Genomic DNA, 24132 nt, shown 5'->3' with positions numbered 1-24132 from the left:
AAAGTTATAAGGAATACTTTGCATAGTTGTAACGCCAAAATAAATATATAAACATACATACATGTAGGCATAAAGATAGGTTAAAAAAATCCAAAACATGATTCCTGCCTTCAGAAAATATAACGGGAAGATTTGTGTATAGTAGTAAAGCATGCCCATAATCTCAGCTAGTTGGAAGATGGAGCTTGGGATAATTTGGGTTAGAGGCCAGGGTGGGTAAACAGTTAGTGAGACCCTCCATCTCAACAAATCACTAGGCACGGCAGGCTATACCTGTAATCCCAGCTATATGGCAGCATGGCACAGGTAGGAGACACATGGTAGGAACAATTCAGATACAGTGGGGTGGGAGAAGTTAGCAGCAGCAAGAGTTCAAGTTATGCAGCCCTGCAAGTTATGCACCTCTCTCTTTCTAGCTGAATGACCTCCATAAGTAACTGAATCTTCCAAGGGGGCTTGGAAGAGTAAGGATTCAATCAGGATAAAGTAAACCAGAGCAGTCACAGTTATTAACATGGTCACTGTTACATTACCAGTACGAGTACTATCTGTTACACACACTAAACTCTGTACTTTGTTTTTTGTCTTTTTTCTTTTCATTATTGTTTTATTTTATTTATCTTAAAATTTTTTTATTATTGTTGTACTTGAGGTATATTGTGATATTTACAAAAGTTCTTAGAATGTAACATATTTCGATTCACCTCCTCTATCATTTTCCTTTATTCCCCTCCATTCCTGAAATAGCTTCAACATGTCTCATTTTTCCATTTTCGTACGTGCCTACATATACATTTTGTAAGTGATCAAGACAAGCTGGAATAGTTGAGAAAGGCCTCTTGAAGAAATCGAAGTATATGTTGAAACTAGAAACCCAGAATCATGAAATACTAGAAATGACATAAACCTAGAGATCCCCACCCGTTATGTCTGTTCTGATGGGGAACAATGGATGACACTTGCGTAGTGTTCACAGTGCACCAGGTCCTCTTCTGAGCACTTTTTGTATACCTTAGGACATCCAATTTTCACAACAACTTTATTTAGTAAGAACTATTATTCTGTCTTTTTTTTTTTTTAAGGTGAGAAAATTGAGTAACAGAGTAATAAAATGAAAGAACCATAGCGACCAGTAAGTCTACTTCTGGGTTTCATACTCCAACCACTATTCTATGCTGTCTTTTAGATTGACATAGAGATTAAAGTTGTCAAGGGCAAGGCAGTTTTCTTCCCACAGTAACAAATAGTGCCCAAATAGTAACAGAAGTGTAAGTTCACCACCAATATCCATTTTCCAACACATTTGTGCTTACCACACATTAATTGGATTTCAATGAGGGAAGAGAGAATGTGTTGGGCTGGATGAAGACCAGGAATAAAGTATCAGTGAGCACCTCCTGTCTTTCTGAGAGAAAGGGAGCAGTGTTTGAATACAGTGGTGGGAACAAACTTTCATAGATCAGTATCAGTCAAATTCTGAGGGCTAGCAAATGTTAGTCAATATATTGGGGCGTTTTCTGAAATTTTCTTAGGACAAAATAGATACCACATTATTGAGGAAGAAAAAGTAGAGAGAAAAAACCCAAATATATGTAATGTTTTTTGTAAATGTATTTTAGCACATAGGCACACTTGTACTTAACCATATTTAAAGCAAATACATACTAAATAATGAAAAAAAAATATATATATACATATATATATAGGAGTTTTTAATTTTGACCAAGGAATCTAATGTGATAATTCAAAGAATATGCACTGGGAAAGAACTTATGCACTCATTGTAAGGGAAGAGGAGAATCAGGCTTTATCTGTCTTAACTTTTATCCCTATGCACACCCTCAATTTACAAAGCTCTTATTTACTTCAAAGGGGTGAAGAGGAGAATGCAAACCAGGCCTATTATGTTTGTGATCACACGGTTGTTTTGCAAGTGGTATCCATGTGTTCCTCCAAAGCTCCTCATTTTTATTTGCACACTTGGAAAGAGAGCAGAATGCTCTTTCATCTTCATATTTTCCTTATTTCTTGGAACTATCAATTACAAAGAAGGCTGAATAAATCTTTTGTGTGTTAAAGTGCTCATATAAGCTGCTGACTCTATCAATCGGCTACAGAATTTGACACACCTAATAGCCACCTTACACCTGGAGTGACAGCATGCACATTGGCAAAACTCTGCTCTAAAGAATTAGATTATAATACAAGAAATAGAATAAAAGAGAAATAAAAGAGCAAAAATCCATCCTACAAGTCTCCCACATCATGTCGTGTTGATAAACAAGGCTGTCTATTGCCATTATCTATCATCCTTTCTGATCACTAAATTATAGAAAATGGTCACCTCTAAGTAATCTGTGATCTATCAGACAATATAATATCTGTTCATTCAATTGAGCTAATATTTAAAAGTCAATATTTAAAGGTTAAATTTAAGTTTAAAGGTCGATGTAGCAATAAATATAATTTAGACAGTTTGAAAGGAGTTAAACATGAGAATACTTCACCTTTGATATACTTGATATACCACTTCCTTATTACCTAATAATCACAACTTAAAATTTAAAAAAATAAGGATTATAACTAATATTAAGTGAAATTTATGTGAAAATAAAATTAAATACAGAAGTGATTTCCAGTTTGTGCCTCTTATATTAACAGAAAAAGTCACATCATGCAAGCATTAGTATGAGATGACACATGGTTTGATGTTACCACAAAATGTCTGCCCAAGATAGAAGTAAGAAGATTTGCAATGTTCAAATATTATTACCTCGGTGCTGTGATTTTCTATTTCCAATAACACCTGTACACCACTGCTACCTCGTTCTGCTTTGCATTTCATGTCTAATGTGGTAATCTAATTTCTTCTTTGCAGTTAGAAAATCATAGTAAGAAATATACATTGGAATGTTGCCATGATACAATTGCTGCAGAGTTAAATTTAGCTGCAGGTGAGATGTCTTGGTTTCCATTAGGCAGGGCTTGGTTCTAGAAGGATGGGATGGTCTTGCTATATGGAATTGTCCTGTAGAGCAGCTTCAAGGGGAAGCCTGTGAGTAGTGTAACAGGGAGGCTCCAGAGCAGATAAAAAAGGAACAGGAATCCTTTGAACTGAGAAGTTGCATCAACAACTTTATGAAGTGTAATAAAAATTTATTGTAATTTCCTATATATTTTTAGAATCCTTTCTGGATTACTGTAAATAGGATAAGAATTACGAACATTTGTTAGGTTACATATGTATGTAATTAATGGATCACTGTATAATACTTGATTATATATTTTTAGCTATTCTTACCATTGTATGTCACTAGATCATGTCAACTAACTCAAATATAATTGTAATTTTATATAAATATGCCTACAGGTTATGGGAATCAGATTTAAGGAACTATAGATCCATAATTAGAGTACTTCTCAATTATTTTTCATTTAGGAAGTTTGAGAAGGTGGACAATAAGTATCTCTTATTTAAAGTCCTTATGAAATACTATAATATAAGCTGGTTCATTTGTGATTTGTAACTCTCAACTGGATTCCAGTTAAAAATTAGAGATGTATTCTTGTAGAAAAAGTAAATGAATGCATCAAAGAAATCTCAAAAATTATTTACTAAATGTTCCTGTAGGGGAGGTGAATTCAACTACTATACATTGTAAAAATTTTCATAAATGTCACAATGTACCCCCAGTACAATAATAATAAAATAAATAAATAAAACAAGAAGACACACACACACACAAATAAAATTCCCCATTCTAATTATCAGGTTTTTTGTGGTGATGTCCTTTAGCTGTGAAAATGACATTTGTATATTCGCTGATTTTTTTTTTACATTTAGATCCTGCAATGCTTACAAAGTTACATTCATTCCTTGTACAGGTATGGTACATGGTGTCTCTTGACTATTGATTTCATAGTCAAGGTTAAGTCTTGTCAAGATTTTCTTGGCTTGTTTGTTCCAAGATTAATTCGTGTAGGCTGGGCTTGTCAGTAGAGACTTAATAGTTTATTATTCTGGTGTCATTCTTGTGCTGTCAGTGTTAATATTTGTTGTTAAGACATAATAAAAGGGCTCAAATGACTAGATCATGTGGCCCTTCTAGAGTCTTTAGTTTTATATTTCACACATCTCCTTTTTCCTGTTGGGCAATTCTTTGTTGTTTGCTATGTAGCTCGGGGCTAGCCTCAACTCCTCACCTTCCTGTCTCAGCCTCCTGAGTGCTGATATTATTGGTATGCACCACCATACTCACCTTCTGTTAGACAGTTCTTTTATTTTTGTTTGGGTTTTTGTTTTTTTTTTTTTTTGATGGGACTCAGGTTTGAATTTAGGGCTTCCAACTTGTAAAGCAGACACTACCACTTGAGCCACACTTCCAATCCACTTTGCTGTGGTTATTTTGGAGGAACTATTTGCCCTGATTGGGTTCTATCATAATCCTCCCAATCTCAGCCTCCATAGTAGCTAGGAAAACAGGCATGAGCCACTGGCGCCTGGCTATTGTACAATTCTTAATTTAACAAAGTTAAGTAAAAGTTTTTGAAGATGGTGAAACACTGTTGATAGAAGCTGTTTGTAAGAGTGGTGATTTCCCATGGAAACTGCTGTAATATACATTGAATTAAATATTACAAGACACCTTGAAAGGACATTTCTCAAATTTATTTTGGGATTTAAATTATAAGGTTTTTGTGCCGAATTTGTAGTTGGTTTAAATAAAGTATGCTTACAGAATTTACCCCAGGTAGAATTAACAGCTATAACAATTGAGGGCAAGCGACAAATCATTTCTTTTTAAGAAGGTGTTTATTGTCAGAAACATTGCAAAGTTTCCTTTGTAATTACTTTATCTTTGTTATTTCAGCAGCCTGTAAACTTTTATTTGCATTTACTGAAAGGTACTGTTTTTTTTTTTTTACTCTCTCCAGCTGGCTTTCTTTTTTCGGGCAAACTTGCTTAGCTCTGGTATTCAGAACATATTTTCAGCTTTGATTGTCTACTGATGGGGTCTTTTTGAACAAGGAGCCAAGTGACCAATAATGTCTAAATGGATTGCAATCTGATCTTCAGTAGGGTGACACCAAAATTCTGCAGGTGTGTTACAACCATTTGAGGATTGCTTCATGTGTATCATTATAGTGATAAAATGGTCAATTTAAAAATATGCACATTGCAGGTTCTTTTCACATCCAGAGTAGAAGAAAAGTATGTGAAATTATGATTTCATATTTGAGTGAGGATTCAATAACTCAAAAGAAAGTGGAATTTTTCAAGCAGTAAAGGGTCACCAAATTGAAAGATCATTTCCAGAGAGTAAATATTAAAATACCGAATGCAAAAACATTTGGAGAAATTGAACAAGAATAGAATTTTGTTAGACATGTCAGTGTGGTATATAGATTTGGACTTTTAGTTGCCTTGGCAAGCCCACTCTCTGTATGGACCATGTGCCATATCTCTTACCTCTGGGCTCCTTTGGAACTTGCATGTGAGATGAATTCTGAATTTACAAATGTATTGCTCTTGTTCTGAAGACCCCAAGAATGAATTCATTTAAGCAAGTACTTGCATCATGATTTCTTTGCCTTTAAAATATTATTGGAGAAAATGGTTACATTTTATCTCGTAAAAATTATTATTTGCCTACTTGTTTTTTGAGTAAAATTTACAGATCTTAGAAACTCCATTTTAGAACTTATTATTCCAAAGTGATGACAGGCATTTTAGTATTTGGCAGTCTTCTGTGGCTATGCAGTAATACTTTTGTTTTGTGTATTAGTGTGGCCCATAGATACAGTAATTGATGTAGAATTTTAAGTATGAGCTTCATTTTGTAAGTTAATTAAAAAGGAAAATTGAAAATCACATTTATCATTTGTTACTTTTAAGTAAGATATTTTTAGATGCTTTCATCTGCATCTACCGTAGTCTGTTGTTTATTATCTGCTCTTTTTTTTTTTGTAGCCCTGAATTTCAAAGAACATCTTTACTATTTTTTCTGAACTATTTGTGAGAGAGCTATACAGATTATTTACAAAAGGTAGCACCTGGGATTTGTTCTGGGATGTTGGAGGAGGTAAGGGTGCAAGAGAGAGGAAAGTCCACCTTTTTCATGTTCTTCCAGTGGGATCACTCAGTATCCAGCACAGAACACCCTTGGTGTTTGAATTTGCTGCCAGCCTGTCTGTCATACTATTCCTAGAAATGTCTTCATGCTGGACTGAAAAACACCAGGAAGTATTAGAATCTTTCAGCCCCTGCACAGATAGGAATAATAATAGATACTGTTCAGTCTTGCTCAAATACCTGTTATCCAATATGAAGGATTTTGTTTTGTTTTGTTTTTGGTGATAATAGTGGGATGTGAACTCAAGGCTTTGGGCAGGCTCTCTTACCACTTGAGCCATTCCTCTGGCTCTTGTTATCTATTATTTGAAAGAAATTACATTAGTAGTCAGAGAAGTAATTTTCTTGGGGGGGTACTAATGTTTGAATTCAGGACTTCACACTTTGCTAAGTAGATGCTCTACTACTTGAACCATGCCACCAGCCCCTTTTTGTATTGAGTATTTTTGAGGTAGAGTCTCTCAGACTGTTTGCCCAGGCTGGCCTTGAACCATCATCTTCCTGATCTCTGCCTCCTGAATAGCAGGTATGAGCCACTGGTGCCTGGCTCAGAGAGTTATCTTTATTTTTGGAACTTTGCAAGACTTAAAGAATATTGATAGTAAAGCCAAACGTGACAATTTCAGTAGAAGAGGTGTTTTCCATGTTTACAAAGGTCAAAATTAAGTATATCATTAAATAGAGCAATTTTTGAGAGGTATGGATTTAGATGGGTGCCTTGACTCAGGAACTTCATTTCAGCTTATTAGATCTGCTTCTTGAATAGCTGCAGCTTGTTCCGTTTTGTTCCTGCCAGTTGGATATGAAGTACTGTATGTTTGGGCTCACTGTACAGAATTTGTTTCCAAAAAAATTGTGTCGTGCTGCTTTCCATCTACTGGACCAGTAGGGGTAGGAAGATCTGATTTGAAGCCAATGCAAAATGCGAAACTGATTAGATTTGGATTGTTCATATATTAGGCCCTCCTTACCCTGTTCTTACCCTTTTCCAATTGGGAGAAACAGTTTCCTCCCAGGGCACTTTTTCCTGGCAATTAGATTGAAAGAAGATGAAGATCATTTAGTTCTACTACTACGGAAGTGCTATTATATTAAGCTTGGGCTTTAAAATTTAGAGGAATGAAGCAACACATTGTATATTTGGTCTCTTTATTTTTCAATTAATGATGCTTTTAAAATTAGGAATACAACTTTCTGTCTTTGAATGCTTTTTGTTTTATTAATATCATAACATCTTATTTTTCTACATCAACTGGAAAGTAGGTGGAAGTCCATGTAGTAGAATTCTAATGAGAATTGAAGCAACTTTCAAAGCCTTAAGTGTTTTAAAATGTCAGCCATATTGCTTGCACATCTTTCTATAATGTACATTCTGTATCCTCTCTGCTTAAATACGGTATTTATACCTGATTTTACTTTTCATGGTGATTAAGAGTCATCATTATGAATGCTATCCTTCCTAAAATGAAGTGAGGTCCTCGGTTATTACCAAGATAGGCAGTGCTCTGTGTCCTCAGGATTTTGTGCCCTGGAATTCTTGTATCTTCACCATTTTTTTCTCTTCTCTCTTATTTCACTATCAGGTACTTGCACCCAGGCATTACACTGTAGAGCTACAAGGAAAGTCTACTTAATCTAATGTCTTCATTTGTTTTATAAGTGAGGAAAGAAGCCCAGAGTGGCTGCACTAGCTGCCAGGGTCACATAGCTAGTTATGTGGGGTAGGAACAATGTAGAGAGGATAGGACTTCTAACTGAGGGCTTATTCTGTTATCTGGTTACAGTGTTTGCTTTTTCCTTCTGTCAGAGTATTCTTTCCTGACAGATTCTTTTTCATGTTTAATTTTTTTGCTCTTATGTGTAGTTGAAGAGAAACTGGGAAAGAGATGAAACAGAAAAAAGAGTGAAGTGACAGTCAGATGGCCAGAAGCCCTGTTTCTGTCCTAAGTCACTTCACTTCAATTTAGCTTCTTGCTAAGGAAGTGTTTGAACTAATGATGGTCATAACAAACATCTTCCATGTACTATGTGTCAAGTGCTAGTCTAAGTTCTCGTGTATGTTACCTCATTTAATTCTCTCTATGAGGAATCTTCAGTCTTCACATTACAAAGTGGGGGGAGGGGAAACTGAGTAACATAGAGCTTATCTAGTTTCCCAGAAGTCTTTTAACTAGCTCCTGGAGAAGTCAAGATTCAGTCTCATGGTCTTAATCACTCTGCTTTTATACTTCTGGTTGATTGGCATGTTCTAACCTAGAGATTATACCTGAGGCTCTGGATTTGAGAAATAACATAGCATCTAACATTGTTAAGGACTCATTATACAGTTCACACTTAGGCTCTCAATTAATACAATCAGTCACTTCATGAGGCAGGGACTACGTAATCACATTTGGGAGAGGAGGAAACAGGCACAGAAAGGTTAAGTGGCTTGCCCAATCTTACAGCTTCTATGTGTCAGTGGCAAGATTTGAACTCAACCAGAATTAAGTGCCTGCTAGTTTTGCCACTGTCATTATTGCCTGGCAATGAGGAATTGATTAATCCGTAAGTGTAACATGAGTTTCATAATATTTATGATTATGTGATGTGTGTGTGAGCAGAGACAGTTTGTGTGTGTGTGTGTGTGTTGAAAGGTATTGTGCATGCGAGCACATGTGGAAACAGTCACTGACTTCTTAGCTATGTGTTAGATAAGGGGTAACTTATGATATGCGTATCATAAGTGAGAGAAATGAGTATAGTGCAAATGATAATGGAGAGTGGAGTCAGGGGACAAAGGGAAGTGTGGTAAATACAAAAAACCAAGGTCTTGGCCAAAGGGGGAGCTACTAATAGGATCAGTGAATTGTTGAGCTGTTTTTCAAGCAGGAAAGTAGACCAGTGTTGCTAGATATTTTCTATTTTTCCTAGAGAAGCCTTAAGTTTGGATTTTTAAACCAGAAAAGATTTTGAAGCTGTTTTTTAAATGTTCACAACTAATCAAAATTATCCAAAAGCAGTCTGAAGCAAACAGAAACATTAGCAAGCTCTGACCCAGATCAGGGCTGGTGGGAAAAGTCGGTTTTGGATGAGTGACAGTTGACCACATCTTGGCATTCCCACTATTCTTTGAAGAGATGAAGGATGGACCTACACCCATATATATATGGGTATATATGAAATACATATCCATTTCATGCTGGCTGTGAAGATGTTGTACAGGCACTGTGTAGTATAGAGAAAGTTGAATCACTATGTCAGCTTTTGAGTCAGTGTCTTGTGAGGCCTTGGCTTTGTCAGAGGGCCTATTCTGCAGTCTGTAAGGAATCCTGGTTCCTAGTTCAGCTCTATCTTCAGTTTATACCTGATGCTGGATGGGGTATGAGGGCCAAGGTCGCCTCTAGGACTTTTTCAAATTCTCTACCCTTTATTCAGATATGTTTCTAGCAAGAGATCCATGCAGCTTTGAAATGCTGAGTGCCCTCACTGTAGCCAATAGGAGTTTGATATTAAAACCGAGTTTTTAAATAAATTCTAAGTAATGTGCAGCTTTGCTAAGAAGTACTGGTTTACAAATGACTGAAGAAGTTTCTGGCAGGTGCGAAGGTTCTGCTAGGAAACAAGGAAGGGAAATATTAACCAGTTTGCTGTCCCCTGACTGAAGAAGACTGCATTTTGACCTGTTTTATACTTTAGCTTCCTCTTAAGATTCCTCGAGTACAAAGGTGTCTAAGACCTAAACCACATTTGCTCAATCCCCAGAATTTGATTATATCTAATGTCTGCTTCAATTGAAAAGTTCTGAGGTTCATAACAAAGGGTGAGGGTCCTTTTGTTACTACTGAACAACATGTCTTAAGTTGTCAAAATAACATCAAGGGACAAAGTAAGGATGGAGTCTCTGTGGGCTGATAACATTCCTTTAAAAACTTTATGTCATCTTTCTTATAACTGATCTACTTAAAGAATCTTATTTAAGGAAAAAAAGTAGATATCAACCTGGTCTAAATTCCTGCCTCGGAAATATAAGTGAATGTATTTCCAGATGCTACAAATAATGGAAAATCATGAAAACTCAAATCAGGGTCCCTGTCCCTAAATGTGTTTCAGTTTGCATTTTGATAGCAGTTTAGAAATGCTATCGCTTGTTTTGTAACAGACATAATTCACATCTTTCTTCAGGCACTGTAAACAAGAGAAATGGTTTAATGGCCCCATAAAGGCACTCTGCTGATAGCTGAGATTAGGCTCTTCGTAATGGATGTTGGTGTGTGTATGTGTGAGTGGTGTGTGTACACAGAGGGGGTGGGGAGGCCTTGCAAGAGGCAGATGTACTGGGAAAGATTCTTCAAGAGGCTCAGATGCAGCTCAAGTGCCTCTGCTTTTTTTATATGTCTTGGAAGATGGATTTATAGAGCATGTGACACTATTGTCTTTATTTGTACACAAGCCTTCCCCTTTGTTTCTGGAATTTCACTGAGCACTAATTGAGGTCATTGGCATCCATTTATCACCTGAAATTGAAGTGATATTAACTTAAAGTGAAGTCTTTTCATCTACCGGGTGGGTGTATTCCTAACTACATATATTTGTATAAAAGGCTGCATGCATTTTTCATGCCATGCTTGTATCTGGTATTAAATAATCTAATTTATGTACACCATTTACTTTTTTCCCTTTTACAGAGTTTTTCTTGTTCTTTTTTTTTTAAATTGCTGCTGTAGCCAAGTAATTTTTTTTTGCAAGCACTTTGGTGTCCACAGCATGATTTGTTTTGACTTTTCAGTTATATTTTTTAGACAAGTGTTAAGAAATTCTCCATGTTATATGTCACCCTGATCTAAGTAAATGCTTTGAAATTTCTCATATCTCATAAATTTGTAGTGTTTTAGAGTTTCAATTTTGTGTTGTTTTTCATCAGCTAGATTACATATATCCATGTAAGTTGACACATAGGTTATACATTGGTTCTTTGTTAAACAGTTAATAGATTAAAATTAAGGGTTCTTTGTTGACTAGGTTAGCTGTACCCTCTCACTAGCTGGTGTCGCTATTCCAACCTTTTTGGTTTTCTTTCTTCTTTTTCCTTGTAGACCATATTGTGGAACAAGGGTCGGCAGACTGTTCTGTGTAAAGTGTCAGATGCTAAATATTTTAGGCTTTGTAATTCTTGTGGTTTCTGTCACGACTATCAACTCAGCCACTGTACCTTGAAAGTAGCCCTAGACTATATCTTAATGAATTGGTTGTGAGAATATTCGTCTAGAACTTCATTTATAAAAATAGGTGAAAGGCTGCAGATGGCCCCTAGGCTATGATTTGACAACTCCTGTTCTGAATACCATATAGTAGACTATTCTAAAACTATTTTTTGTCGTTGTAGAACTGGGGTTTGAACTCAGGGCCTTATGCCTCTTAGGCAGGCACTTTCTTACTTGAGCTATGTACTTTTCAGTTAGGGTCTTAAACTTTTTGCCAGGGCCATCCTGGGACCATGATCCTGATCTCTATGTGCCTCCCAAGTAGCTGGGATTACAGGTGAGAACCACCATGCCTGACCCTAAAACAGTATTTGTTTTAAATAGGCCAGAAATCTCAACAACAGGACAAGAGTCTGTACTCACAGCTCTATTCCTATCTAGCTTTCCTCATAAACTACAGATTTGATTCCAATGTGGTTCTATTTAGAGAAGAGTTAAAAATGTGATGTTTCTTTCCCTAGGGTAATTGTTTTATATTCACAGAAATTGCTATTCTATTTCACTGTTAAAAGTTAAGAAGCAAAAACAGTGAAAGGTCACAGCCAAGACCAATTATGATTATATTTACATTTGCTGTCCACATAGAGAAGAAGAACTTTATGTCACTATGTGACCGTTAGGTTATCAGGGTGTAGGAGAAGCTTTTGATTTTGGATAGCAACATTTTTCCTTCGGTGGACTAGTGTGAAAATTTAAATGTCTTTGGCCACAGTAATAAATGGAAAGAAGGCAGAATGCCTAAAAGCATGCACAAATGCTCTGAGAAGTATCTGTGTTTAGCTACAAGTGCCAAGAATATATTAGTAAGGTCATATATATAGATGTATATATCAAACACACACATGAATTAATCAAGCTTAAAGAACACAATGTTGGCTAATGTCTATTAGGAATTTTTTAAAAAGCCTAAATAAAGCTATTAGTTGAATCCTATGAGCTCTTTTTTTTTTTTTTTTTTTTTCATTTTTCTTTTATTATTCATATGTGCATACAAGGCTTGGTTCATTTCTCCCCCCTGCCCCCACCCCCTCCCTTACCACCCACTCCACCCCCTCCCGCTCCCCCCCTCAATACCCAGCAGAAACTATTTTGCCCTTATCTCTAATTTTGTTGTAGAGAGAGTATAAGCAATAATAGGAAGGAACAAGGGGTTTTGCTGGTTGAGATAAGGATAGCTATACAGGGCATTGACTCACATTGATTTCCTGTGTGTGGGTGTTACCTTCTAGGTTAATTCTTTTTGATCTAACCTTTTCTCTAGTTCCTGGTCCCCTTTTCCTATTGGCCTCAGTTGCTTTAAGGTATCTGCTTTAGTTTCTCTGCGTTAAGGGCAAGGGAGGGGTGAGGATAGGTAAGACATCCTATGAGCTCTTGATGGTAAGGAGAGTGTCTTACGCTGTCTTCATTTCAGAGTTCCACATTCCTTCCCCCTCTTATCACCTAGCGTAGTATCTAGACATAGTAGATAAATTTGTTAATTACTAAAGGGACGAATAGATAAAGAAACATCTTATATAATGTCACAGTGGTGGGCATGCATGAGAGAAATTGTAAAAGTGTTTATAAATAAATGTAATTGTATTGCAGCCAAAATCTCAGAGCTCTAATTCTCAACCTATTATAATTTAGTCTTAGATCTTTAGTTAAATGTGATGCTCGGCTTCTTTATACTTGTGTTAGTCAGCTTTCCATTGCTATGACAAAATAGGTGCAAGATCAACTTAAAAGGAGGAAAGACTTATTTTGGCTTATGGTTTCAGAGGTTTCAGACTATGGCTGGTTAGCCCAGTTGCTTTAGGCCTTTGCTGCACAGCACATCATGGTGGAGAAGGCTGCTCACTTCATGGCAGCTGAAAGGCAAAAGAGAGAAAGGAAGGAGAGGATGCCAAGTATCAATATCCCCTTCAAGGACACAGCTTCAATGACTCAACTTTCTCCCACTAAGCTCCACCTCCTAGAGGTTCCACTACCTCCCACAGTGTCACAGTCTGGAGATCCAAGCCTCCAAAACATGGGCATTTGGGAGATGTTCAAGCTTCAGCCTGTAGCAATACCTATTTTAAAAGTCTGCAAAATGGGAGTGATACTAAATGTCTTTGACTCAAACGATGACAATGAGATATGTGACTATTCTTTGAAAACTATAAAATACTATGGAAATTTGGTTTTATTTTAAAGTATTATAGCTAGAGTTTCCTATTAGAACTCCAGACTCAACCACAGTTTCTAAATTGACATCTAAATTTAAACATATTATCTTTCTTGGATTTTTTTTTTGGGGGGGAGGGCATTATTAGGGTTTGAACTCAGGTGCTTGCACTTGCTAGTCAGGTGCTTTACATATTATTTTTCTTAAATTTACAAGATGTCATCATCTTTACTATAGAAACATACACAGAAACTTGATTCATATATTTTGTTGTTTGTTCTCAGAACTAACATTTACCAAGTAGTTATAAAAAACATGATCTGTTTTCAATTTAAGGATACAAATAATGCTCTACTGTCATGATTGTCTAGGAAATTATTCTCCTATAAGAAAATTTAAATTCATTCTCTCCATCTATATTTCAGATGTTCAATTGTGATTTTATATTATATCTCTGTTCAACTAAAGATGTATATGTATACTGGTATAGTTGCTTTTGGAATGCTAAGGGCATTTATATGGTCTTGTAGAATCATAATAAAAATTTGTGCCCAACAAAATGTAGGTAGAAGAAAAAGAAAATAAGGTTGGGGCATGGCTCAAGTGGTAGAGTACCTGTCTAGCAAGCAGGAGGCCCTGAGTTCAACCCCCAATACAGGAAGGAGGGAAGAAAGGAAGGAAGGAAGGAAAGAAACAAGATGATGTCTCATAGTGTCTCATAGTTCACAGTTCTAAAATGAAAACAATTACTAATTTAACAAACACTTAATGGTAAATACCATAACTTCAAATAAACCTTTGAATTAAGACATGGTTAAGCTTATTTTGGAAGTGCGTATTTTTAAGTCCTGGCATTTTGGAGCTCTTAACTTCAACCATTAGAAGAACTCAGCCATCATTAGTCAGCCTTAAGATGTGGTTTGAAAGGTCAAGCTTCCATCAAGGAAAAAAATGCAAGCCACATCTCTTGAGTGTTCTTTCTGCCTCTCCTCCCAAAGATTTGATTGTCTGGAGGAGTTGTGGCTCATAAAAGTTTGTAAGGAAAAATGCGTTTGAAGAATGCCTATGAAAGACTGTGACTTCAAAGACAACTTTCCAAAGTCAGGGATAAAGAGATAATAGCATTTAAAAACACCATGCCTTTGTAAATGAAATGAAGGAGTTAACGCACTTGATTTGATCCACTTGAAGAAGGAAAGATTCACTTTAATTAAAACTACAAACAATGCAGATTCCCAGACCCAGGAAGGACGGCACTGTAAGCAAAGTGAAATGTACCTAGCAGCCTCAGCAGCAGGCTGGAGCCGTGTTCAGTGAAAGTAATTTAATTAGTGTTGATCATGACTCCAGATGATGGTGATTTGATAAGGAATAATTTAGTACTTAACAGCCTTTTACATGCACCAACTCCATGTGGGAAGGTAAAGCAAATTGCAGAAAATGAATGTGCTGCTTTTTCTTGCGCCCGTGCCAATGAGCTGGAAAGCCGCCTGTTAGCAGGCTCGCTCAGCCTCGTGATGAAATACCCAACGTGCTTCCCACCCAGCCCTCTCTGGTGGGAGTCGCTCTACTACCCTCATGGAAGGCTGAATGAAGACAGGTCACTTTTGTGACAGAGCGTCTCCAGGGAGCAGGAAAGTTAAGATGAGGAAAATAAAGTAGTTGGAGGTTCTGGTCAGAAAGTCAAAAGTCCTCAGCTTGTCTTTCCCTTTTTTCTTCACATGCAGCAATTAAAAAAACAACAATCCTCCCCAACTCAGAGTCTTCTGATTACTTATTTGGTTCATGATTAGAAAAACCAGAATCAGTTCTTGGGTACCAAAATGATTAAAAGTCCTCCCTGCACCACACAAACACATCGAACGTTCTAGGAACAGAGTAAGAGCACTCAACTGCTGGAGTTGGAGAGTTAGAGAACCTCTTGGCATCCGTTTTATATAAGAAAAAAAGACGCTATTAGGTTTTTTTTTTTTTAAAGTCTTTTCAAGTGCTGGGCCTGTGTGAATGCAGTGTACCCTTGATCCAGGTGTTGCCAGGTATCACAGTGGATTCAAAATTTGTCCAATTATAAGAATCACCTAGGAATTCTGGTAACATCCAAAACCAGAATTTCTGGGAGTGGTATGTTTGTTTGCTAGGGCAGCCATAACAAACTTCCACTCACTTGGTAGCTTAAAAAAGCATAAACAGATTGTTTCAAAGTTCTGGAGACTAGACATTGCAGATGACACCATCGCTGCTGGTGTCAGCAGCCTCTGAGGGTTGGGAGAGAGAATTTGCACCATGTCTGTCCTCCAGTTTCTGGTGTATGTCTTATTTTATTTGGTTTTTGTGGTGCTAGGGTTTGAACGTAGGGCCTCACACTTGCTAGGCAGTAGCTTCTGGTGTCTGGGCAGTTTTCAGCATTCCTTGACTGACAGGATCATTGGTTTGATCTCTCTTAGTGTTCTCCCTGTGTTTGAGTCTTTGGAACCAAATTTCCCCCTTTCAGAAGGACACCATACAACTGTGTGGGATTAGAGCCCATTTTAGTGACCCCATCTTAACTAGTCTTCCAAATAAAGTCATGTACTAGCCACAGAAGGGAATCCTTTCACTCCCAATTAGTTTGATTTGTTTGTAAAATTTGTTTTCTATGTATTCTTCTTTTTTGATTCTTTTACATAACTTCATGTCTGTGAGGCACTGGTAAGTAATTTGTCCCTTGTTACTTCTGTATTATACTCATTCTTTGTATGAAGATCAACAGGGAATAGTTGGGTTTTGTCAGACTTCCTGCCCTGAATAAAGCTTCTCCACACTTTCTTTCACGTCTTCTGGCGAGTGTTGCAGTCCTTTCTCTTGGAAAAGTACCTGATGGTGTAATTACTGGATCACAGGGTAGATTTATGTTGAGCCTTAGGTACTGCCAGAAACCTTTCCAAAATGGTCACACAAATGCATTCTCCCAGCAGCTTGTTCTTGTTGTTTTACAACAGGAACATCAGGTCTGCCATTCTAGGGTGTAGTGATAAGCTTATGTGGTTTGATTTGCAATTTTCAGATGAGTAAAGATTTTTGAATACCTTTTCATTTGTTGTTTGTTATTTTTCTGTTTTGCCAGTGGATGTTTTCTTTTACAAAGTGCATGTTCAATTCTTTTGAACATATTAGTTGGTGATTTGTCTTATATTATTGATTTGTAACAATTCTTATGTTAAATGAGAATTGGATGTCAGATGGTTCCATTGCAAACATCTTGAAGCTTGTGGCTTCGCATTCTTCTAATGATGTCTTTTGATAAAGAGAGGTGTTTAATTTCAGTGAAACCAGATTTGTTGTTTTTTAAATTTTATGTTCAATATTTTTTTGGATCCTATTCACTAGTCTTGTCATACCTCATGGTCACAAAGACCTTACAAATATGGTACCATTAGGACTGGGCATGGCAATACATTTCTGTAATCCCAGATATTCAGAAGGTGGAGATGGAGAATCACAGTTGGAGGCCAGGAGGAGGGGATGGGGGAAGTTAGTTAGATCCCATATCAACAATCAAGCCAGGCATGATGGTTCACATTTGTACTCTCAGCTATGTGGGAGTCATAAGTAGGAGGACAATTGTCCAAGGCCAGCTGGAGGCATGGCTCAAGTGGTAGAGTGCCTGCCTAGCAGGTGTGAGACCCTCAGTTCAAACCCCGATACTGCCAATAAATAAGTAAATAAAAAATTAAGCAAAATGAAATATAATATTACACATAAAAGTCTTGGCTATCCTTGCCATTTTGCTAAGTGTAATAAGCTTTGTATTACACTATAGGTTTATTAGATCCTTAGGTCTCGTAAGTTTTTATTCACATAAATTATATCTGGTTCTCAGTTATAATATGATTTGTTATATCTTTTGAGTACAAATTGGGTTCCTCTTATGTTGCTATTATTTTTCCTTGGGAAAATGTAGATCTCAATTCTTAATCCAAAGCACTAAAGCTTGAGTGTATACATTTTGGTGTATATGTTCAAAGAAGTAATTAGTTATGGTTAATTTATTGCAAATGTTGTACCATACAATATTTGTTATTCTAAGAATCAGTTCACCAACAGACTCACAGGCATCACATTGCACAGGAGAGAATTTTCTTATAGAATTATATGAATGCTTTCTAGGTTTTTTTAATATATTGAAAACATTTATCATGAAAATTTAGAACTCAAAGAAATGTAAAGGGAAGGTAATAAAACCTTATCCAGCTTTTGACCCATACTAGTGAAAATTCAGATATCACAGTATTTTATGTGTTAAGACTTAATGAAGCTCTAACATTAAACTTTTTTATACAACTACTATGCCACTATCTCATCCAACAAAATATTTATCCAATTATTTAATACCCAGTTTATATTAAAATGTCTTAGATTTACTACCTTAATAAATTATAACTTTTTTTTTTCCTTTTTTGATGCTGGGGTTGAATCCAGGGCCTTGACATGTTTCATTTTACCACTGAACTATGCCTCCAGCCCATAAATTATAACTTTCTTTTATTTTTAGAGGCTTTGTTTATTTCAGACATTCCTTTCTTTTTTCCTTTGCTTTTTGGTGGCACTGGTGTTCGAACTCAGGGCCTCATGCTTGCTAGGCAGGCACGCTTACCACTGGAGCCACATTACCAGCCCCCATAAATTATAACTTCTGATTTGGTAAAATTAGTGCATATGAGCACCCTTGACATAGGGAGATGTGTAAGATTTCTTTTCTTTTTCTATTTTCTCTCTACCTTGAATAATCACATTTAGCATGTGTGTACACACACCTATGCATACACTGGAAATACTTGAAACAACACTCAGTGTAATTATTAAATTTTCCTAAGACAACTAAAGGAAAATTTGCTTACTTAGCAATTTGTTTTCTAAAGTATTCCTTATAACTCAAGTATGATTGAACATTTCCATCAAAATTTTGTGCACATAGAAATACACAGTGTATATCTTCCTGAAACTTGATAATTCTTTCTTTCTTTTTTTTTCTCTGTTGTAGTGCTGAATGGGGGTACATTGTGGCATTTACAAAGATTCTTACAATGTATCAAATATATTATACTTTATACTTGGATTTACCCCCTCTACCACTCTCCATAGTTCTTGATATCCAATTCTTATATTAAAATTTTGTACGGCATCGAAGCTAATACACATTTATAATTCTGTACTGGCATAACTAAGGTTGAATGGCAGCATAAACCATGTTTCTCTTGTTAGGTCTTCCTTTATAAAAAGCACACTTAATATTTTGCATTTTAATTCCATTTTCTACAGGTGTTACAATAAGTCCCTAAAATTTGTGTTCTTTCAGTGTTTATCTCTTGATTAGCCATACTTGCAGATATTGAACTTTATAAAATAAAACATTTTTTTGTGTGTGCAATACCGGGAATTGAACCTAGAGATGCCTTCTTGCCAAGCACATGCTCTGCCATTTGAGATATGCCCAGCCTTTTATGGTTTTACTTTGTTTTTGAGATATAGTTTTAATAAATGTGCTGGAACTGGCAACCCTCAAGACTTCACCTCCTGAGTAGGAATGATTACAGACAGGTGCCAACCATGCCAAGCCATAAAATTCATTCTCATGTAACTTTTCCTTTTTTAAAAAACTAGTTCCCCATTTATGCTAAAATGTTGATTATTCTGTTAGACTATTATATAGTTTTCAGTTTTATATAGAAGGACAAAAATGGATAGGGTGATAATTATCTGTTGGTTTTAAAGCAATAAAGTACACTTTTATGTAAAAATATACATCTCAAATTATATAACCCCTAAATTATATTTAGCATAAGTGAATGCACATACATTAACCATGCATTAAGCATAAATACATTAAGTCACATGTAAAAGAAAAATCAAGATAAAGAATATTTATCATGAATTGCATGTGACAGATAACTTTCATGTTTTCCTTATTTCATTTTCATAATTCTGGTAAGTAATTAGATAGACAGGTATTTTAATCCCTATTTTATAAATAACCATTGGCCTTAAAGATGTTGTATTTTTTTCCCAAAGTATCCTGAGTTTCCTCTGGACTGACGCCTGGATTTTCTTTGTCATAGACCAGTTGACATTCCATTAAACCATTATTATTGATGTGTTTGAGATATTTTCCTTTCAGTAATGCTTTTATATTCCAGATATCAGGTGATACTTGGCCAATCAGTTGTAATTTTTTTCTGCTTTAGTCATTAGGAATCTTTTTGAAATGTTTTCAAAACTTGCTTTCTGAAAACTGAGCTGCTAGCACTGTTAGTATCAGCTAAGCAAATTACTAGTGATTTGATTTACTTAAAGAGAGGAAATTCAGGCATGTATTTTGTTACACAAAAGCAGAAAAGTACTATACAGAGATCCTTCAGAACCTTTTCTGCCACTGAAATTCATCAAATATTTTTCTTACATATGTAAGTTAATATGAAGTGTCTATGATATTTTAAACAAGAGAAGTAAAACAGATTAACATACTTAATTCCTAACTGCACTTAATTTCTGTGGGTATTTTTGTGTTGTCTTGTTTTTTTAGTGGCTTTTCATGGCCTACCACTGAAAATCAAGAAAGAACCTCACAGTCCATGTTCAGAACTCAGCTCTGCGTGCAGCCAAGAGCAGCCCTTTAAATTCAGCTATGGAGAAAAGTGCCTGTACAATGTCAGGTAAAGCAGCCAAGTGTGTGCATACAAGGTGGAGGTGCTTATTGAAACAAAAAGTTCACAGAAATATAAAACCTGAAGTCAACGTTGTGAGTTACATCTTCATTTATATAACAGGCTAATTAGGTAACACATTTAGCAGAACTCTTAAAGAACCATTTACTCCACAATCACACACTGTTAAGATTATTTTAAAGCAATAGTATTCATCCCAATCATTAGTTGCTTTTCTACTGTAGTCATGCATCTTGGGTTTGAAAAAAGGGTCTTATTTGGCACAAGGTCTTATTTGAAGGTTCCCATTAGAATGAGTGCATTATGCACTTTAGATAGTTTGTAGAAAAAAAATGAAACATTTGGCAAGTCTAAGCAGTACATTAGTTATCTGACAGGCTTTGTAGATGATCTATAAGATGTGCTTATGGACAATTGCAATAAAACTAGAACTTTATAAGGCTTAGCAGAGGCTATTATCTATTAAAAAGCCAGTTGGGTACTTCTGATGACAATAAAGGAGGGTGCGGTAAAAGTACATTGTTCATTTGTTAGAAAATTTGATAACATATATGTTCATTAAAAATCCTTCATGCTAAATTGCAGGCTTTTTCTTTTCATATTGGCCTCTAATTGCATAAAGAAAAAGCTGGCTCTGTATATTGAATATTACTCTCAATTACAGTGGAAACTTAATTCTTAAAAGGAATTGGTTTGGAAAATTATAAAAATGATTCCAAAATATTTCTACTGTTTTATAGGTTATGTCAGTTCAGGCTTATAATGCATTATGATCCAAAGGGTTCTCTGCTTCTTCATATGTTTGTTATATATCCTTTTTCTACCCCAAATATATAAGATTCATGACACTTAGATTTTCTTACCATCTCATGGCAACTGACCAATGCTTTGGTATTTTATTACTGTTTGTTCTTATAAACTTTTCTTTCATATCTGCTATTCTAAGAGGTTTACCAGAGCCTGAAGTGATGAACCAGCTCAGTTGAAACTACAAAGCTTTTATAAAAAAGATCACTATAGGAGCTAACTATTAAAGCAAATTGAGTTCAGATAAGACAATATTGATCAACCTGTGTTTTATGGTTTAGTTTTAGCTTTTACATTTTCTCCATAAGGTGCTGTGTATCCACAATATAGTTTTTTAACATATTGAAAAATTTCCAATCAATGAACCAGTTAAGTGTAGAATTTTCATTGCAGGTCAGCACTGATCAGAACTGTGACTATGAAATCACTAGTATTTTATATGATATATCTTACATTCATAAATTAACAGTAAAGGAACAGCCTGAATATTTGAAGGCTTTTGGGGGGACCAGTAATTCTCATAGTGATATATGGCAAAGGCAATACATTTTGGTACTTCTATTTCTCTACAAACAATATAATTTGATACACATTTCATGGGGGAGAAATAATATCCTAAAGGATAGAAAAATAAGTCTTTCATGGAAGTGAGTCAAATAAGCCACATATAAAAAGAAGAGATTTTCATTCAGAAATACTAGTGAAGAACTTAGGTAGAATCAAACACAAAATTCTTTGTACAAGGACAATTGACTTATTTTAAGGCTAGAGGAGGTGTAGGTATTACATATTCCTTGACTTCCATATTTTTGCATTTGTATATAATTCTATTGTATTGATGGCATAATAATTATTAAATATGTCAATTAAAAAAAGAAACATTTCTCTTTAGAGAAAAATGTGCATTGACATTTTTTATTTTAAAAAGAAATATAGGGCTGGCAAAAAAAAGCTCAAGAGGTAGAGCAACTCTCTAGCAAGTGTGAAGCCCTGAGTTCAATTCCCAGTATTGGCAAAAAATAAGAAAACAAACAAATAAAAGGAAATATAATGATTTAACCTGGAAATATAGTTTTTGTTCAGAAACTTAAGTAAAATCTGTTTTTAGTAGAACATTTTAGAGATTGCAGAATTTAGTTACATCATATTCCCAAAGTCACACATAGGAAGGCGATTTAAGTTCATAATATAAAATCAAGCTTACTCATTTTATTCTTTTGTAATTGTGAGTGGATAATAGGATTTTATTCTTAATAACATTATTTTATACTCATTCTTCTACTCCAAGAAAGCTTAAATATATCAGAGACATTTTAATTTGCCTCATTAATCTTTATTATCCCATATGAGGAAGTTAATGCTATGCACACTGATTTAATATAAAAACATGTAAAAAGATGAAAGCATTGCCTTAAAATTCCACCACAAATAAAGGCAAACCAAATATAGTCTCCATCTCATTAAGCTGATATTAGTTGTTTAAAATGTAATATAGGTGAAGAGTCATAAAACCAGCACTAATTAATGATAGGAAAGATCAATCAGACTTACAGGGCTGCATCAAGAGTAGATGGAAATAGTACCACTGCTTCATTGACAGTGGTTTTTTTCCTTATATATACAAAAATATACATTTTATATGTATTACATCGTAATAAGATCTTGTATTGTCTTATTTACTGTTTAAGGGTATAGTGACTTTTAAGTTTACATGTTCTGGGGTTAAAACACAAAACCCATAAAATGTTAGATTCTTTATCAGTTAAGTCTAAAGTATTTTTTCCCTAGCATTGGGCTTTGTTTTTTTTTTTTTATTGCTCCAAAGCAGTAAATGTTCTCTTTTCCTTGTTCCCTGGGCAGTGCCTACGATCAGAAGCCACAGGTGGGAATGAGGCCCTCCAACCCCCCGACTCCATCCAGCACTCCTGTGTCCCCACTACACCATGCATCTCCAAACTCAGCCCACACCCCGAAACCTGATCGGGCCTTCCCAGCTCATCTCCCTCCACCGCAGTCCATACCAGACAGCACCTACCCCATGGACCACAGGTAAACTGCAGATACCATTTGTTTTTGAAAGTGTGTTTACCATTCTTGGAGGAAATTCCTATTACCAATTCTGAAGACTTACAGTAATTTTAAGGTGTGCATGTTAATTTTGCACATCTGTGCAAAATACTTTTAGAAAGAGCTTGCTCTAATCTATACTCATAAATTATTTGTGGAGAAGGTCATTTATAAACATTCCTTTTATAAACATTTAAATTGGTTGCTGAAATGGAAAATTAATCTATATACTGACATTTGAACATTTTCCTTTTGCTTTGCTTGAATTAAATTGCTTCACTTAAACTTTAAATCAGATCATCCCATTTCTATGAGCATATGTCTGTACTTACTCTATAAAGTTAGGAAGCTAATTTTAGTAGGTGGCTTATGGAATTAGGTTCTCTACCTTAGATTGGATGGTTTAGCTATACATAGTTGTGCAGAGTATAACTTATTTGATTAAAAGTATTTGCCATTCTTTGCAAGTGATGAATATTTAATGTTAGCAGACCCCACTGGACACTGAGAATATATATTTAAGAGACAGAGACTGAATTTTGATACTTAAAAAGGAGCAAGGCAAGAAAGGGAGCATGGAACTAGTGAGAATGCTGTAATGGGAAATGCTTTACTCCTCTTTTGGTGTCACTGGGGTTTGAATTTGGGGCCTTACACTTGCTAGACAGGCACTCAATTACTTGAGCAGCTCCACCAGCCTAGAAAGCCATGTTTAAGTAAAATATTGGAAGACTTTTAGAGGTCCTGAGATATTGTCTTAATACATGACTTAAAATACATATTGATTATGTACAGCAAATCTCCTTTTCCCTTTTATCTCACATTTGTGTGTAACTACTGATTCTTGGGGTAAGTGTTTAGTAATAGATTCCAAGGGAGAAAAGCATAAAGGTCTTATCTGTGGCATTCGCTGAGTCCATGATGTGACACTGATCCATGGCTGACTATGAACTGTCTTGATGACAATCCTGAGTGCTAGTTGGGAAGACACAGTATTTTAATCCTACAGACATAGCAGATATAATGTAAGAA

General features: G+C 35.6%; 1 protein-coding gene across 5 annotated transcripts in view; it reads left to right on the top strand.

Annotated features, from left to right (window-relative positions):
• Positions 1–24132, top strand: part of Etv1 (ETS variant transcription factor 1) — a 90364-nt gene that overhangs the window by 28899 nt on the left and 37333 nt on the right. For all 5 annotated transcript variants that reach the window (XM_074065055.1, XM_074065054.1, XM_074065053.1 and 2 more), the window contains 2 exons: positions 20085–20214; positions 22894–23082. In XM_074065055.1, coding sequence (XP_073921156.1) covers positions 20085–20214; positions 22894–23082 — 319 coding nt within the window. The remainder of the gene's footprint in view (positions 1–20084; positions 20215–22893; positions 23083–24132) is intronic.

Source organism: Castor canadensis, chromosome 2, assembly GCF_047511655.1.
Source record: "Castor canadensis chromosome 2, mCasCan1.hap1v2, whole genome shotgun sequence".
In the NCBI taxonomy this organism is placed as follows: Eukaryota; Metazoa; Chordata; class Mammalia; order Rodentia; family Castoridae; genus Castor; species Castor canadensis.
Note: the sequence above shows the minus strand (reverse complement) of the source record. Positions and strands in the feature narration are given on the sequence as shown.